General features: G+C 44.0%; 1 protein-coding gene and 1 long non-coding RNA gene across 2 annotated transcripts; one reads left to right on the forward strand and one right to left on the reverse strand.

Annotated features, from left to right (window-relative positions):
* Positions 1-497: 497 nt before the first annotated feature.
* Positions 498-14,415, reverse strand: trmt10a (tRNA methyltransferase 10A). Its single transcript, XM_046380964.1, has 7 exons — positions 13,987-14,415; positions 4,124-4,292; positions 3,944-4,015; positions 3,773-3,847; positions 1,663-1,812; positions 1,478-1,583; positions 498-804 (listed from the first exon to the last, which is right to left on the reverse strand). Exons 1-7 carry the CDS (start codon positions 14,160-14,162, stop codon positions 638-640), a joined length of 915 nt encoding a protein of 304 aa, XP_046236920.1. The 5' UTR covers positions 14,163-14,415; the 3' UTR covers positions 498-637.
* LOC124054686 lies at positions 13,408-16,604 on the forward strand. The gene is made up of 2 exons (XR_006842433.1): positions 13,408-13,462; positions 15,425-16,604. It is a non-coding gene; the product is annotated as an uncharacterized LOC124054686 (long non-coding RNA).
* The last annotated feature ends 339 nt before the right edge of the window (positions 16,605-16,943 follow it).

The raw sequence follows: 16,943 nt of genomic DNA on the forward strand, positions 1-16,943 counted from the left end.
TTTGCCATTCTTGACTTATTCCATCAATTTGATGTATTTTTTTGGTTCAATTTCATTTTTTAATATTAAACTATGAGCTGACTGTCTTCAGCAGCAGAGTAAAAATAAAGTTTCTGTTTGACTTTATCCAGCATTGTGTTAATATTAATAAATATAGGTGCAAATTTGCTTGATATTCCCCAATGTTCTCTGTAGAATGTAACAAATTCCAAAACTAAAAATTTCCAAAATACTCCATTAATTCCAGGGCCACTGATGGTCATGATCACCTTCCTTTATCCATTTTCTTTTAAATAACTCCATTTGGCACAGGTCTGACAATTTCAGCTTTAAGCAAAAAACATAAAAAAACCCCAGAAAAATTAGAGAGAGGTCGATTTCTTGACTGTGATCACAATTATAACAATTTACTTACTCAGCTAAACTATCACCTGTTACAGGTGGCTCAAAGTAAAACGTTAGAAATCTCAATAAATAGCAGTCTTTTTTTCTTCTTCAAAAAAAGCATTTTGATATTATCAAGAAACAGATATTTTGTTAACAGAAATATCACTCTTGAGCACAGTCTTAGCATCAGTATATCTAGACATCAGAAGTCTGAATACTGTCTATGTGTACTATGTTTTAGGTCCTTTTCTCAGCTCTGCTGCTCTGGTGTGTCAGAGTCAGAATCTTCCTCCTCTTTTTCAAGCATAGTTGCTCCATTCTGGTCGACAGCCACTGCTCCTTTCCTTTGAGGCAGGACGGTGAAGAAGGCCTCCTGCCAGTTGCCCTTCTCCAGGTATGCCAGGATGATCTCAAACACTGCAGGGCAGACGAAAGCACAAATTTCAAAAACCAAATGCAGGCTGCTTAAGCAAAAGCATCAAAGTAGGAATCCATCAACTTCTTCATGCAGAACAACCATAATTAAGATTGGTGTATTAATCCTTTGTTAAAACAGCATGCCTCAGTTGTTGTTGCTATACCTGCCGGACTTTCTATTCCAGGACTGCACATATACAGTCAAAATGATAAGGTGTATGGTATGGTGGCTTTTGAAACAATGGGGCTTTGGACAGAAGTAGACAAGAGCAGCTCTATCACCTGCAGGTAGCTAACTCCTTAGCTTAACTGTGTGGAACTTATGTGTTTACCACCAAGTTACGTCACCTTTTCTTTTAACAACACGCAGTGAGTGTTTGGGAACTGAGGACATGAACTGCTGAAGTTTTGAAAGTGAAACATTTTCCCATTCATGACTGATATATGACTTCAGCTGCTCAACAGTGTGGGGGTATTGTCTTGGGTTTTGAGATATGACTGGGTTACAATTGGAGGTAGCATGCTAGTCAGATATGCTATCATTTGCAGCCCACTTTACAGAGGGGAAAAAAAGAAATAATTTTTCTCCAAAGATTTAGACAGCACATACAAAAACCAGAGCCTTAAAACTACTGATACCAGTCTCATACATTGGTGTGACAATAATCTTTACCATGGTTGACGGCTAGTACTTTTCGACTGTTCATCTTAACAAAACTGCTCAGTGGAAGCTGGGCGTGATTGATCCCCAGCTCCTTTGCCCTCTCAAAGGTGATCCCCTGCGAACAAACCCAGACGGAAAAATGAAGAAGAGTTCAAACCAGCAAGACAGAATCACAGCTGTGAAGTCTGACACACCTTGTGATGGTTGTGGTCCACCAGGCCTCCTATCACATAGGCCTTTTTTTGGTCCAGCTCATCCAGCACATTGGGAGAGTCTGACGTCAGGTACACAAGCTCCTCCTTAGCCACAACTTCAATGTAGTGCTCTGTTTTAATGCTAATGTCCTGCACACAACAGCAGCATGCATATTAACACAGAGTTATGCAACACTAGGTTCATTCTTTTAGACATTTTTCAAAGAAGAAACAACTAAACAAATTTGTGTCATATACAGTAGAGAACTTGACATTTTTAGGTTTGGAGTGAGTATCTGAAGATCTCACCGTCAGCTCTGAGGACTTAAGATTGTTCACTATTTCCTGATATTTTATGGAATCGAGTAACTGGGGAAATCAGAATGAGAAATCAGAATCAGAATCAGAAAAGACTTTATTGCCATGTAAGTGAAGAGGTTTCACATTACTATTAATTTGTCTTGGTGATTGGTGCATACATAGAACATAACAGTAACATATAACTGAAGAATAAAATAAAATAAAAAATAAAGATAAAAATAAAATAGAGTAAGGAGACAGAGCGCACCAAAACACCAGGGCGTCCGTCCTTGGCGCCATCTTGGTTTTCTGCAGAATAATCAAAAATAACTGAAACTAATTATTCCCTTTTTGGGGGCGGCACGGTGGTGCAGTGGTTAGCACTGTCACCTCCACAGCAAGAGGGTTCCAGGTTTGAATCCCGGTCTGGGCCCTTCTATGTGGAGTTTGCATGTTCTCCCTGTGCCTGCGTGGGTTTTCTCCGGGTACTCCGGCTTCCTCCCACAATAGCAAAAACATGCACGTTAGGTTAATTTGCTACTCTACATTGCCCCTAGGTATGAGTGTGAGAGTGAGAGTGGTTGTCTGTCTTTGTGTGTTGGCCCTGCGATTGACTGGCGACCAGTCCAGGGTGTTCCCCCGCCTCTCGCCCGTAGTCAGCTGGGATAGACTCCAGTCCACGACCCTGACGGATAAGCGGTATAGAAAATGGATGGATGGATATTCCCCTTTTCATGGTTATTGCACAAATTACATGTTGAAATACAGCATTTCTCTGAAACCGTGACAGTTAGTGGGAAGATAAGACACCAGGCTGGTGATGAAAATTATCTGTCATATTTCTAAACAAGCTGAACATGTGGACAGTGATTCAGAAGTCTGGAACCAGCAACACCTCATTTCCATGCAGTTTTGTTTTGTGTCCATAATTATGGACATGTGTCCTAGTGTACAATGCAAAGGAATGGGAGAGAAGCTAATTTTCTGTTTTTACATGAGGTAGTATTGAGACAAAAACAGGACAAATAAGTGAGGAGGTTGGTGTGCCAGGTGAATAACCAGTTTTACGAAATACTGAAGGCATTAAATGAATTACTGTGTATGCAATATATATGTTATACAGCTAGCATGCTGCCAATATAAGTTAAATATGCAGTCAAACCTTTCACTTAGAAAAGAAAGTATAAATCAGTTAGCTAATTCATTTTACGGAAGAAAAAAAAGAGGGAGGAATTTGACTCCAGGCTGACTCATATTCAAATACAGAGCTTTGTGGAGTAGAAGTATGAAAAGCAATGAAGTACAATCCAAAATTTCATAATAAAAAAATTAATAAATAAATTTAACACTTTTTTGTTTTTTTCACACAAGGATGCAAAGAAAAAAGGCTCAAGAGAGAGGTCTGATACATGTCCTCAAATGACATCACTTCAGGTAGTGTCGATAAGGGCTGAAGACTAGGTGAAGACTAGTTGAGGATGAGGCTCGACGCAATATTAAATACTAATAGCATAACACACAAACCTCTGCTGGCTGCAGTGTTGCATTATGGGCAATGTTGGCAGCATGTTTTGACAAGAAAGAAGGATGTATAAAATAAAACTTAAAAATACATATATCTGGCTCTGCTGCTTCTTTTTTTATCCGACCATCATTAGTCCGACAAAGTTAAATTGGTGGAGTGTTCTCAATTACGCTAAATTAGTTGATATTTGTAGGAGCTCTGTCCCATTGCGGTCATGTTTTTAGTGCATGATGGCAGATACTGTCTGGTGAGTGTTAATAGAGGGGAGGGAGAGTGAATGCATACCTTCCAGTTTACCCATCCTTTGTCCTTTTCATCCATGCTCTGTCTCAGCTGTCCTCCCAGACTTGTCAGATAAAACTGGAGACAAGTGAAAGGAGTGGTCATACATCAGATGGTCATCTGACTATACATCGGATGGTTTCTACTGTTTCATGGCAGTCAGAAGCCACTAACCTGCACTGGATGCAAGGCTCGTCTGTTCTCAGCATAGCACCGCTGGATCTGTTTGTGAAGCTTCCGGACATCCTGAAGAAACACAAGAAGATTATCAGTCAGGAAGAGTCTGTGCCTCAGGTCATATCTCAATCTAGATATGCTGCGTATCTCTCTGCAGTGGTTCCCAAAGCCGTTTACCTTGATCAGCATGAGGTAGTCAAAGCTGCAGTCCACCACCAACCTCAGTGAGCTGGGGATCACTTCTCTGCGTGGATGTTTCCTGACACTCTTGGCTTCATTTCCCTCCTCCTCCGCAAGATTTTGCCTCTGCAGCCGACGCTGTTGCTTCCTTTCCTTTCGCCTCTGTCTGCAGCACAAAGCACAGGACAGATAAGATAAACTTTATTGATCTCACAGCAGGGAAATTCACTTGTCGTGGCAACTCACAAGAACAGAAAAGAGTGCAAAACAGTTTCAAAATGTATAAAGAGTTAATAAATTGACAGGTTTCAAGTAAACACTGTACAATATACAGATATATCAGAATCAGAATCAGAATCAGAATTCCTTTATTAATCCCTGGAGGGAAATTCTTGTTTCTACAGACAATTGCACATGCAGTATTCCCGACCAAGAAAGGAGAAAAGTGCAGAGTATAAAAATAGGATAAACAAAAACTAAAATCTCAAGTACAGTAGTATTTACAAAAACTGTATTCAAAATTTTTTAAGAAAATTTAAAAATACAGGTATGTACAATGTGTAAAAGTAGCCAATATGTACATTGTATATACAGTGAGTGTGTCCGTCACAGTGCTGAGTTTAACAGTTTGATGGCGACAGGCAGGAATGATTTCCTGTGTCGCTCTGTGGTGCATCGTGGCAGTAAGAGTCTGTTGCTGAACGAGCTCCTGTAGCCGATCAGCACATTGTGGAGAGGGTGAGAGGGAAAGTCCAGTATAGTTCTTATTTTGGACAACATCCTCCTCTCAGACACCACTGTCAGAGAGTCCAGTTCCTCTCCCACAACATGGCTGGCCTTCTTAATGATTCTGTTGAGTCTGTTAGTGTCCCTCACCCTCAGGCAGCTGCCCCAGCAGGCAACGGCATATGTGATGGCACTGGACACCACCGACTCGTAGAACATCCTCAGCATCGTCCTGCAGATGTTGAAGGACCTCAGCCGCCTCAGAAAGTAGAGGCGGCTCTGGCCCTTTCTGTAGACCATGTCCACGTTCTTGCACCAGTCCAGTTTGTGGTCTAAGTACACCCCCAGGTATTTGTACTCCTCCACCACCTCCACAGTGTCCCCTTTGATGTTGATAGGGGTCACTGGAGCCTTAGTCCTCCTCAGGTCCACCACCAGTTCCTTGGTCTTTGTCACATTGAGCTGTAGGTGGTTTTTCCCGCTCCATGTGACAAAGTTGTCCACTACCGTCCTGTACTCTCTCTCATCCCCCCCAGTAATACATCCAACCACTGCAGAGTCATCAGAAAATTTCTGAAGATGGCAGGACTCTGTGCAGTGCCTAAAGTCTGTGGTGTAAATAGTGAAGAGGAAGGGAGAGAGGACAGTCCCCTGTGGAGCCCCGGTGTTGCTGATCACTTCATCTGACAGGCAGCACTTCAGGCGTACGTACTGCGGTCTGCCCGTCAGATAGTCTGCGATCCAGGACACCAGTGGGGCATCCACCTGCATCGCTGTCAGCTTCTCAGCCAGCAGAGCCGGCCTGATGGTGTCAAACGCACTCGAGAAATCGAAGAACGTGAGAACGTGATATACTATCTGCATAAGTGAGGAAATGATGGCGCTGGTGAGGTCGGCCGCTGTCGTACCTGCTCCCGAGATTTGTTTGTATATAGTCATTTTTAGCATAATTTTTAACTTGTTAAGCCATCCCGTTGTATGTTGTAACACATAGGACAGACACACTAATTAACCTTGGAGCACAGTACTCAAATTGTGCTCCTATCAACTTAATCCTGGACGCAACCTGGCCCGTCGACATCCTACGGGCAGGCTACAACAACAACAACGGACACTCAGGCCGCAGGTCACAGAGAAGGCCCAGAGGGAAACGAGCTGGCGTAAGGAACAGACTGAGACGCAGAGCACACCATTCACCTCTGCCCAGAATCCTACTTGCCAATGTCCAGTCACTGGAAAACAAGCTCGATGAACTCAGGGCCAGAATAAAGTTCCAGAGGGATATACGTGACTGTAATGTCATCTGCCTCACTGAGACATGGCTGACCCCCCTGACTCCGGACCACGCCGTTCAACCAGCGGAGTTCCTCAGTTCACCGCAAGGACAGGACGGGCGAGTCCGGTAAATCAAGGGGAGGTGGTGTGTGTCTTATGGTGAACAACAACTGGTGTGACAACAGGAACGTTGTGTCTCTCAAACACTAATGTTCCCCTGACCTGGAGCTCCTGACCATCCAGTGCCGTCCTTTCTACCTGCCCCGTGAGTTTACTTCGATCACCATCAGTGCTGTTTACATCCCACCTCAGGCGAACACGGACATTGCTCTCACCGAGCTACATGAGGATATATCCACCTATTAAGCTAACCAGCGTGATGCAGCCCTCATCGTGGCCGGGGACTTTAACCGTGCTAACCTGAGGAAGGTGATACCAGAGTTTAAAACAACACATCGACTGCCCCACCAGAGGACAGAGGACTCTGGACCACTGTTACTCTCCTTTCAAGGATGGTTACAAGGCGCACTGGATTCAGCGGACTGGGACATGTTTCGGTGCAGCTCAGGCGGTGACATCAACGAGTTCACGGAAGCGGTTGTGGGATTTATCGGGAAAATGGTGGAAGACATAACACCAACAGCCACCATCAGAACTTTTCCCAACCAGAAGCCGTGGGTGGACAAAATTGTCCACGATGCGCTGAGGGCCCGCACCGCCGCCTACAACTCGGGACTCGCCACCGGTGACACGACGCTGTACAGGGCAGCCATCTACGCTGTCCGTAGGATGGTGAAGGAGGCTAAACGCCGCAAGACTGGAGCTACAGATGGAGGGGAGCAACTCCAGGGCGCTGTGGCAGGGACTACGCACAGTCACAAACTACAAAGCCCCACATCCACTCGCGGTGAGAGTTGACGCTTCTCTGGCTGATGAGCTCAACAACTTCTTTGCTCGCTTCGAGTCGGACAGCAGGCAAGAAGCTGCACTCCCAGCTGGCGGAGAGGTGACGCTCACTGTGACGGAGCTGGAGGTGAGGAGGATGTAAGTGTAAACACCAGGAAAGCAGCAGGGCCTGACGGCATTAGCGGTCCGGTCCTCAAAGCCTGCGCTGAACAGCTCGCACCGGTGTTTACAACGATAAACTCTCCCTCTCCCTCTCACAGTGTGTGATTCCCACCTGCTTTAAAAAGTCTGTTGTAGTCCCCGTCTCAAAGACAGCCCAGCCCAGTAAACCCAGTGACTATCGCCCCATAGCCCTCACATCTAGTGATGAAATGTTTTGAGAAGCTGGTCAAAACATTCAACACCTCCTCTCCGCCCCCCACCCTGGATCCCCTTCAGTTTGCATACCGCCCACACAGATCCACAGATGACACCATAACCTTCCTGCTGCACAAGACACTTTCCCACGTAGACACTAGGATGGGGAACTATGTGAGAGTGCTGGTTGTGGACTACAGCTCAGCATTCAATACCATAGTCCCCTCCAGGCTGGTAACTAAGCTGTGTGATCTTGGACTGAACTCCTCCCTGTGCAGGTGGATCCACAGCTTCCTTACTGGCAGACAACAGGTGGTACGCGTGGGGCCCTATAACTCATTCCCCCTCACCATCAACACTGGATCCCCCCAAGGCTGCGTGCTGTGTCCCCTGCTGTACTCCCTGTATACACATGACTGTGTGTCCACATCAGACAGCAACACCATTATAAAGTTTGCTGACGACACAGCCGTCGTGGGGTTAATCTCCCACAACAAACCATCAAAGGAACTGCATTAAGCTGGTTTCAGTCTTATTTATCAGTTCAATTTGTTCATGTTAATGATACATCGTCCACACTCACAAAGGTTAATCATGGAGTTCCCCAAGGTTCTGTCCTTGGGCCAATATTATTCAGCCTGTATATGCTCCCCATTGGTGATATTATTAGGAAACACTCCATACATTTTCATTGTTATGTGGATGACACACAATTGTACTTATCAATGAAACCAGATGAAACAAATCAGCTAGTCAAGCTTCAGGCATGTCTTAAAGACATAAAAACCTGGATGACCAGCAACTTCCTACTTCTAAATTCAGACAAAACTGAAGTTATTGTTCTGGGCCCCGAACACCTTAGAAACAAATTATGCAGTGATATTGCATTGCCAGATGGCTTAACCGTGGCCTCAAGCTCCACTGTAAGAAATTTAGGAGTTATCTTTGACCAGGACATGTCCTTTAACTCGCACATAGCAAATATTTCAAAGACTGCATTCTTTCACCTCCGCAATATCGCAAAGATTAGGCACATCCTGAGTCAGAAAGATGCAGAAAAATTAGTCCATGCATTCATTACCTCTGGACTGGATTACTGTAAGTCCCTTCTATCACTCACCTCATGCTATATAGCCACAGGTAGAATAGGTCTGACTAACTGTTAATCTTTAAATCTCTATCATAGCTAAGCTGCTATAGGCCTATGCTGCCGGGGGACACAAACATGATCCACCAAGCAGTTTCCCCTCCTTCTCCTCTTCTATCCTCTCCCCTCGTCAGATTAACATGCAGTTCATTATTTTATGTCACTAACTGTGTGTCCAGTGCTCCTCGTAGTCTTGTGTCTCTCCCTCCCTTTCTCTCTCTCTCTCTCTGTATCTTTCTGCAGGTATCTCTCCATCCAGATCTTCAAGTTGAACTGTAGCCGACTCTATGACCAACCCAATATGTATTGTTGACATCTGCCTGTCATTCCTCTGTGCACCGACTATCGGCGGGGTGGTTCTCCCTACGGGCCGAAATCGAACAAATCGAATGATAGGATAGTGATTCTCAACATCACATGGATACATGAATGTTACAGCAGTTCATTATAATTTTCATTACTATGTCATTTCTCATGTTGCAAATTGCTTTCCTGCCTGTACAACATCCATTGCACGTCTGCCCGTCCTGGGTGAGGGATCCCTCCTCTGTTGCTCACCCTGAGGTTTCTTCCATTTTTTCCTGTTAAAGGTTTTTCTGGGAGTTTTTCCTTAGTCGATGTGAGGGTCGAAGGGCAGAGGATGTTGCTGATGTTATGTTAAGCCCTATGAGACAAACTGCTTGTAAAAATGGGCTATACAAATAAAGTTGACTTGACTTGACTTGACTATCAGGCTGCCCCAATAAATCCATAAAGACTCTCCAGCTAATCCAGAACGCTGCAGCACAACTACTGACAAGAACCAGCATGAGAGATCATATTTCTCCTGTTCTGGCTTCTCTACATTGGCTACCTGTAAAATTCAGGATAGATTTTAAAATTCTCCTCCTCACTTATAAAGCCCTGAACGGTCAGGCACCATCCTATCTTAAAGAGTTAATAGTACCCTATTATCCCACCAGAACTTTGCGTTCCCAAAATGCAGGGCTACTTGTGGTTCCTAGAGTCCTCAAAAGTAGATTGGGAACCAGAGCCTTTGGTTATCAAGCTCCTCTACTATGGAACCATCTTCCGGTTTTGGTCCGGGAGGCGGACACCCTCTCTATATTTAAGAGTAGACTAAAAACTTTCCTCTTTGATAAAGCTTATAGTTAGGGCTGGCCTAGGCCGGCCCCTAGTTATGCTGCTATAGGCTTAGACTACCGGGGGCCCTCCCATGAGCTCTTTCTTCCTCTCCCTCTCCTTCTGCACACATTCATGTCCCATTAATGCATATTACTAACTCAACTTCTTCCCTGGAGTCCCTGTGCTTTCTTGTCCCGCAGATTCCTATGGATTATGACTGGACTTCCTGCTGCGGTCCTGCTGTCGTCCTGCTCAAAACCTACTGCAATTACTACTGTTTAGTCATAATCTGATTTAAATCTGTTACGACTCAGTACAGCTACTACCATTATTGTTACTACAATTGTTCAATCACCATAATACCTTCTGTAAACTTCATTGTCATTATCATTATCTACATTTCCGATACGTCTGGTATTATTATTGCTGCTATGCTTCTCTGCTTGTGTGCTCCTTCTCTCACACCCCACCCCCCCTGCCTCTCTCCCTTGCTCTCTCTCTCTCTTGCTCTCCTGCTCTCTCTCTCTCTCTCTCTCTCTCTCCCTCTCCCTCTCTCTCAACCCAACCGGTCAAGGCAGATGGCCGCCCATCTTGAGCCGGGGTCTGCTCCAAGGTTTCTGCCTTCTAAAAGGCAGTTTTTCCTCGCCACTGTCGTCAAGTGCTTGCTCAAGGGGGAATGTTGGGCTCTCTCTATTTACAATTTAATTAAAGAGTTTGGTCTAGACCTGCTCAAATTGGAAAGTGTCATGAGATAACTTTTGTTGTGAATTGGCGCTATATAAATAAACTGAATTGAATTGAACAAGGAGGAGGCCTACAGGAAGGAGGTCACCCACCGGGACAGCTGGTGCCCGGAGAATAACCTCCTGCTGAATGTCAGCAAAACTAAGGAGCTGATTGTGGACTACAGGAAGAAGCAGCAGAAGGACATCCGTCCACTCTGCATCGGCGGGTCCGAGGTGGAGAGGGTGGACAGTTTTAATACTGCTGTTGTGCCTCGGTGTGACCATCACACGGGACCTGTCCTGGTCACTGCACGTTAACAGGACTGTTAAGAAGGCCAGGCAGCGTCTGTTCCACCTCAGACGCCTCAGAGACTTCAGGCTCCCCCTCAAGGTGCTCAGGAACTTTTACACCTGCACCACTGAGAGCATCTTGAGTGGGAGCATCACCACATGGATGGGCAGCTGCACAAAGCAGGACCTAGTAGTCCGCTCAGCTGATTGGACAATCAGAACAACTTTACCCGACCTGCAGGACATTTACATCAAACGATGCAGGTCGAGAGCTGAGAAAATCCTCAGGCAGCCCCATCACCCCGGACACTCACTCTTCTCCCTGTTGCCATCAGGCCGTCGGTTCCGCTGCCTGAGAACCAACACGGAGAGGATGAGGAAAAGCTTCTTCCCCCAGGCCATCCGTCTGCTCAACAGTGAGCGTTAATCTGGACAATCCAACTCCCACCTGCACTAGATGTAGATACTATTCATGTAAATACTGCACATTTTCTCTTTTTTAATTTTATTATTTTTTTATAAGCGTTCTATTTTACAATATTTAAATTCTTTACTTCTTTACTTACCTATTTTTTGGTAGCAGGGACATAAAGAATTTCACTGCACATTGTACTGTGTATGATTGTGTGTGTGACAAATAAACCTATCTTGTATCTTGTTGAGTTGTACAGTCTAACAGCAGTGGGAATGAAGGACCTGTGGCAGCTCCTTCCTACACTGAGGGTGTAGCAGTCTGTTGCTGAAGGAGCTGCTCAGAGCCTCCACTGTCTGATGCAGAGGGTGAGAGGTGTTGTCCATGATGGATGTCAGCTTGGCTAACATCTTCCTCTTACCCACCTCCTCCACAGAGTCCAGTGGACAGCCCAGGACAGAGTTGCCCCTCCTGACCAGCTTGTTCAGACTCTTTATGTCCCAGGTGCCCCGTCCCCAACAGACCACAGCGTAGTGAATAGCAGAGGCTACCACAGAGTCATAAAATGTCAGTAAGAGGAGTCTGCACACTCCAAAGGACCTCAGTCTCCTCAGAAGGTGGAGGCGACTTTGGCCCTTCTTGTACAGGGTATTGGTGTTATGTGACCAGTCCAATTTATGGTTGAGGTAGACACCCAGATACTTAAAACTTTCTATCATCTCAACGTCCGACCCTGGATGTTCACCCGTGTATGTAGTGTCCTCCTCCGGTAGTCAATCACCATCACCTTTGTTTTTTTTAAGCACAGGTGGTTGCACTCACACCATTCCACAAAAGGCTTGCAGTGGCTTGGCTCCTTGGGGTGTGCAGTCTTAGGAACTGGAACCACACAGGGGGTCTTCCAAAGAACAGGAACCCTCTCCAGACTAAGGCTCAGGTTGAAGATGTACACAGAGTTGGTCAGGGAGCAGATGAACAAGACAGTGATCAGAGTGTCCGAGCGGGAAGCGGAGGTGTATTGACATCAGCATACAAAAAGTCCAGCGTCTTGTTGTCCAGATGACTTTTTGGCAGATGGAGAGGCTTGATTGAAGTCTCCACTGATAAGCAGGAGGGACTGTGGGTGCTGTGTATGCATCATGGTCACTGCACTGTAGGGCAACTCACAGGCAGCTGCTGTGTTGGCTGAGGGTAACTCGATGTCTTTAGTGCAGACTTGATCCTTTACAGAGACGTGTCCCGAGTTGCACCATCTCTCGTTAATAAACACTGCCAGTCCCCGCCTTCCCGCTTACCACAGTCCTCTACTTTCTGGTCAACACGGACAAGTTTAAAACCGTCCATAGAAACCGCGGAATCTGGTATCAGTCCATTCAGCCAGGTCTCAGTAAAACACATGAGGCTACACTCCCTGTACACTCTCTGCAGCTGGATCAGGGAATGAACATTACCCATAATAACGACTGCGGTTAATAGCAGAGGGTAAATATGGTCTGTATCTCCGTTTCCTCTCCTAGATGTTTCGTTCCGCTCTGCAGCCTCTCCTTCTCCTCCGTATCTCATCAGGAATCTCTGGTTTCTCCGTGCAGAGAAGAGCATGGCCGCATAGAGCCAACAGCTCTCCTGCAGCGCCATCTTGGACCAAACTAAACTACTACTCACAAATGAAATGGCTAGATCAGGGGTCGGCAACACGCGGCTCTGGAGCCGCATGCGGCTCTTCAGCGCCTCCCTAGTGGCTCTCTGGAGCTTTTTCAAAAATGTATGAAAATGGAAAGAAATAGGTGGGAATATATATTTTGTTTTAATATGGTTTCTGTAGGACGACAAACATGACACAAACATTCTTAACGTTTTCCAGTGATGTAAAAATGTTCATAATAAATATTAAATTTCAACATTTCTGTCAATGACGATGTGCGTCATAGCCTGCGACACACGTTTTGGCGCGGCGCGATGCCAGGCAGGTGGCTGTTGGAAACAAACCGGCGGGTGTGTCATGGGCCATGGATCCCAAAGGGGAAAAGCCAAAGATAGCTGATGAGAACAGAGGATTCAAGGAAGAATGGACCGAATCATTTGCTTTCATTGCCGATGCGGAAGGATTGCCTGCATGTTTGCTTTGTAATGAGGAGTTATCAAATAACAAAAAGAGCAATTTGGAAAGACATTTCCAGGGAAGGCATGCTAAATTTGCAGCAGACCACCCAGTTGGGAGTGAGAGAGAAAAGGTGCGATTGCTTTACTTCTGGAGAAATTAGAGGAGCGCAAAGATAGATTTAAGAGGTGGATTGCATCTCCAAACTCCACTTCTGCTGCTAGTTTTGCTGCAACCCGGGAGATAATAACGCGTGGAAAACCGTTCACAGATGGTGAGTACGTGAAGGATTCATTCATCAAATTAGTCATTTTGGTAAGCTAATATAGCTAATATACACTTACAGCCTGTGTTCCCTTCATACAAGGCTTATATAAGGCTTTTAATTTTTTGCGGCTCCAGACAGATTTGTTTTTTGTTTGTTTGGTCCAATATGGCTCTTTGAACATTTTGGGTTGCCGACCCCTGGACTAGATAGATAGATAGATAGTTTATTGATCTCGAGGGAAATTCAAGAAATGTCAAAAATGTACTGACTTCTAGGGATTAATTTTAATCCCTGAGGCGCAACGGCGGTAAACTGAGTTTCTTCAGTTTTAGTTGTAGACGAACAGCCACTACAAGCAATACAAACTTAATTTGACAAATGTATGAAGGGAGTTTGGCGCGTAAGGGAGCACTGCACGGAAAAAAAACCCACTCAGTTAAACAGGACAAAGTTATGACTCCTCTGTAACGTCAGCTGAAGGACTTAATGACTATGACTGTACTGCTGACAGTTAAAAAGAGCTTACTTACTTTCGCAGTTCCCTCTCCTCTTCCCACTTCTGCTGCTTCAGAAGCTTCTTCTTTTGCCTTTTGGACAGAGTTTGGCTTTCTGCCGCATTACTGCTAAGCGTCTTCTTAACGTCCTCATTATCAGTATCATTCCCCTGATGGATGGAAGCTTCATTTTTCACAATATCATCAGCCATCTGTGAAGATCAGAGATGATTGTCTGCTTGCTAATGCTGCTCTGTCATCTAGTTGATGTTAGCTTGGTTGTTACTCTTTGCGGAAAGTTAACTGGCAGCCAACGGCCAACCAGCGTTCCTTGCTTTATAACTTCGAAGAACAAAGAAAGAAAAGACATTTAACAACTACACACGTTGTTTAACTACATAGCCACACAGTCCCACATGTAGATTTTATTGGCGCGTGTATGACGTCACTTAACCGCGCCCGATACGTTCAAATGCAATCGGAAGGCGTTACATGTAGGAGCTCATGGATGTTCTTCTTCTTCGCTGGGGGGGGTGCATATCGCCACCTACTGTACTGAGGTGTGTAACTCAGGATGTAAATAAATACAGTTAACAAAAGAGACAGCCAAACAAGAAAAGACACGGATGTATTACACACAGGCAACAGCAGGCCTAAAAATAAAAATGAAATAATACATGTGAAGTTAGATTATCAAAACTGACTTGAAATTGTCAAGATTATAAATTCATGTACGTATATCCAACATGTGTGAATGCATGAACCTAGATACAGAACACAATTCAGTGTTTTAAACCCAGGTTATGTGTCAGCAGGTACAACATCATCTGTGGAAATGTGTTCATGAAATGGCTTGAACTGAAACTGCTTGCAAACACTGAAATAAATAGGTAATAGAGATGTTAAATTTTGTATGACCGATTAGTAAATGATGTAATGATACAACTTTTCAACTGTATCCTCAACACCCAATGGAGTTTATTAATTTATCTGGGAGATAGATATTCTGACGTGTTATTTTTACCTTGTGCTTTTTTAAGACTCCTTCTTGTTGGATTCTAACTTAGGCAAAGTTTATTCTTGATTTTTGCAACTGTAATTTGACAAAATAAACTTGTCAATCACTTACTGTGATGCTGAATCTTGACTTGGGGCTGTTTTCTCAGACTAGATACAGTATTTATTTATTGAAAACAATGTGACACAGTCAAGATTTTGGCTTAGAATTAGTCAAATATGACCGAATTAGACAGAAAACATGGTTTGACTTCTGTTTCTCAAATTCCACCTCATCACATAACGGGGATGCTTTCAGTGAGAAAACAGGAGTTTCACCTCCTTAATTCAATTTATTTAAGAATAGTTTTCTCACAGAACTGTGCACAGTTAAGTTTTGGCTTAGATTTAGTCAAATGTGACTGAACTTCTCTTGTTGTGGCATACTGTGGTGATAATAAATTTCTGCATTCATCAGGAGGTACAATGCAAAGTAGACATAAATCAGTGCATAGCCAGCCTGAGGGACAACTGGCTACATCATGGCCTTGTATGGCAGTTCCACTACCCTCAACCACAAGGTTCTACAGACGGTGGAGAAAACTGCTCAGCACATGACAAGAATAGAGCTGTCATCCATTGGAGGACCTCTACAGCCAGTGCTGCTGGAAGAAGGCAAACAGGACTGTGATAGACCCCAGTCACCTCATTTAGAAAGTGCTGTGTCTACTACTGTCCAACAGACAGCACTGTAACATCTGGCCCAGGACCACCAAGCTCAGGAAGAGCATCTTCCTACAGAACATCAGACTGCTCCCAAGCTCATCACCATGACACTTTACTCAAATTGAAGTGATGCATATGTCACTTTACCTTTGTTCTACAATCACTTTCTGGTTACTACCTGTTTACAAGTTATCACAGTATGCATATATATCAGTGCATCATATGTCTAAAATCCCATTCTTGCTTGTCCATAACTTGTCAACATATTTAATTTATCATCATTGCTGTACAGCTACAGATGTAGCAGTTTTCCACACCCTTTTTGTGTAGCAAAACCCATGTATCTCCAGATGTGTTAATTCTGAATGTTTCTGATAAACTGAAGGATGAATTGTTCCTTTATTTGTTAGGAAAGTTCTCCTACTTCTTAAGCCAAATTAACTCTTTAAAAAGCCTCTTGAATTAGCGGAAATATGCAGTGCGACAAAGCTGACAACAGGCTGTTTTTCTGAGCTCATGAAAAGTTGAGTTTTTAGAGATACAAACATATGGTGATCTTAAAGAATATGATGCACTGCTGCAGATTAAACTAGTGAACAGTATATAAAGTAGTTAAAATGAGCTTGAACACCTACAACAGTAAAATTCAGCATACATTTCAGTGCAGCAGTAATAATCCAAAAACATTAGATATACGGTAAAACACTGCCAGCAGTATTTTCACAGTGTGGTATTAGTACCACAGGATCTGAATACTTCTTGTTTTTACAGAATCTCTGAGAGGCAAGTGAGAAACAAAAAACTTGTAATCCTTTTTCTGATCCAAAGATCTGATCTAACTTGTTTTCTTGCCTGGTTTTGGATCTAAGGATCTAAATATATTTTTTTTTGTCAGGATCAGTTGTACTAACATTAAAAATAATTGGATATCATCTGCAGTGTCCTTTTGTGTTTTTGCAAGTGACCTTCAGTGTTATATGACCATTTAATGCATAGTTAATTCAACAACTGTTAAAGTCTGTGTTACTAGACTCTCTTCGGTAAGAGTAATCAAGACTGTAGATGCCCAGAATTAAACTGATCCTCGTAAATAAATTTCTGATGCTGCTGAGCTGTTGACAGTGCAAACAGTGAGTGTAATGCAAAATAGCTAAAAGCTCTGTGTACGTGTGTATGTGCGTGTTGGACTCTGGATGTAACGGAACACATTGCAGGCACATTGGCCTTAAAAGCTTCTATTTGTATTGTTAGGGCTCTGCAACATGATCCCG

Source organism: Scatophagus argus, chromosome 23, assembly GCF_020382885.2.
Source record: "Scatophagus argus isolate fScaArg1 chromosome 23, fScaArg1.pri, whole genome shotgun sequence".
Classification (NCBI taxonomy): Eukaryota; Metazoa; Chordata; class Actinopteri; family Scatophagidae; genus Scatophagus; species Scatophagus argus.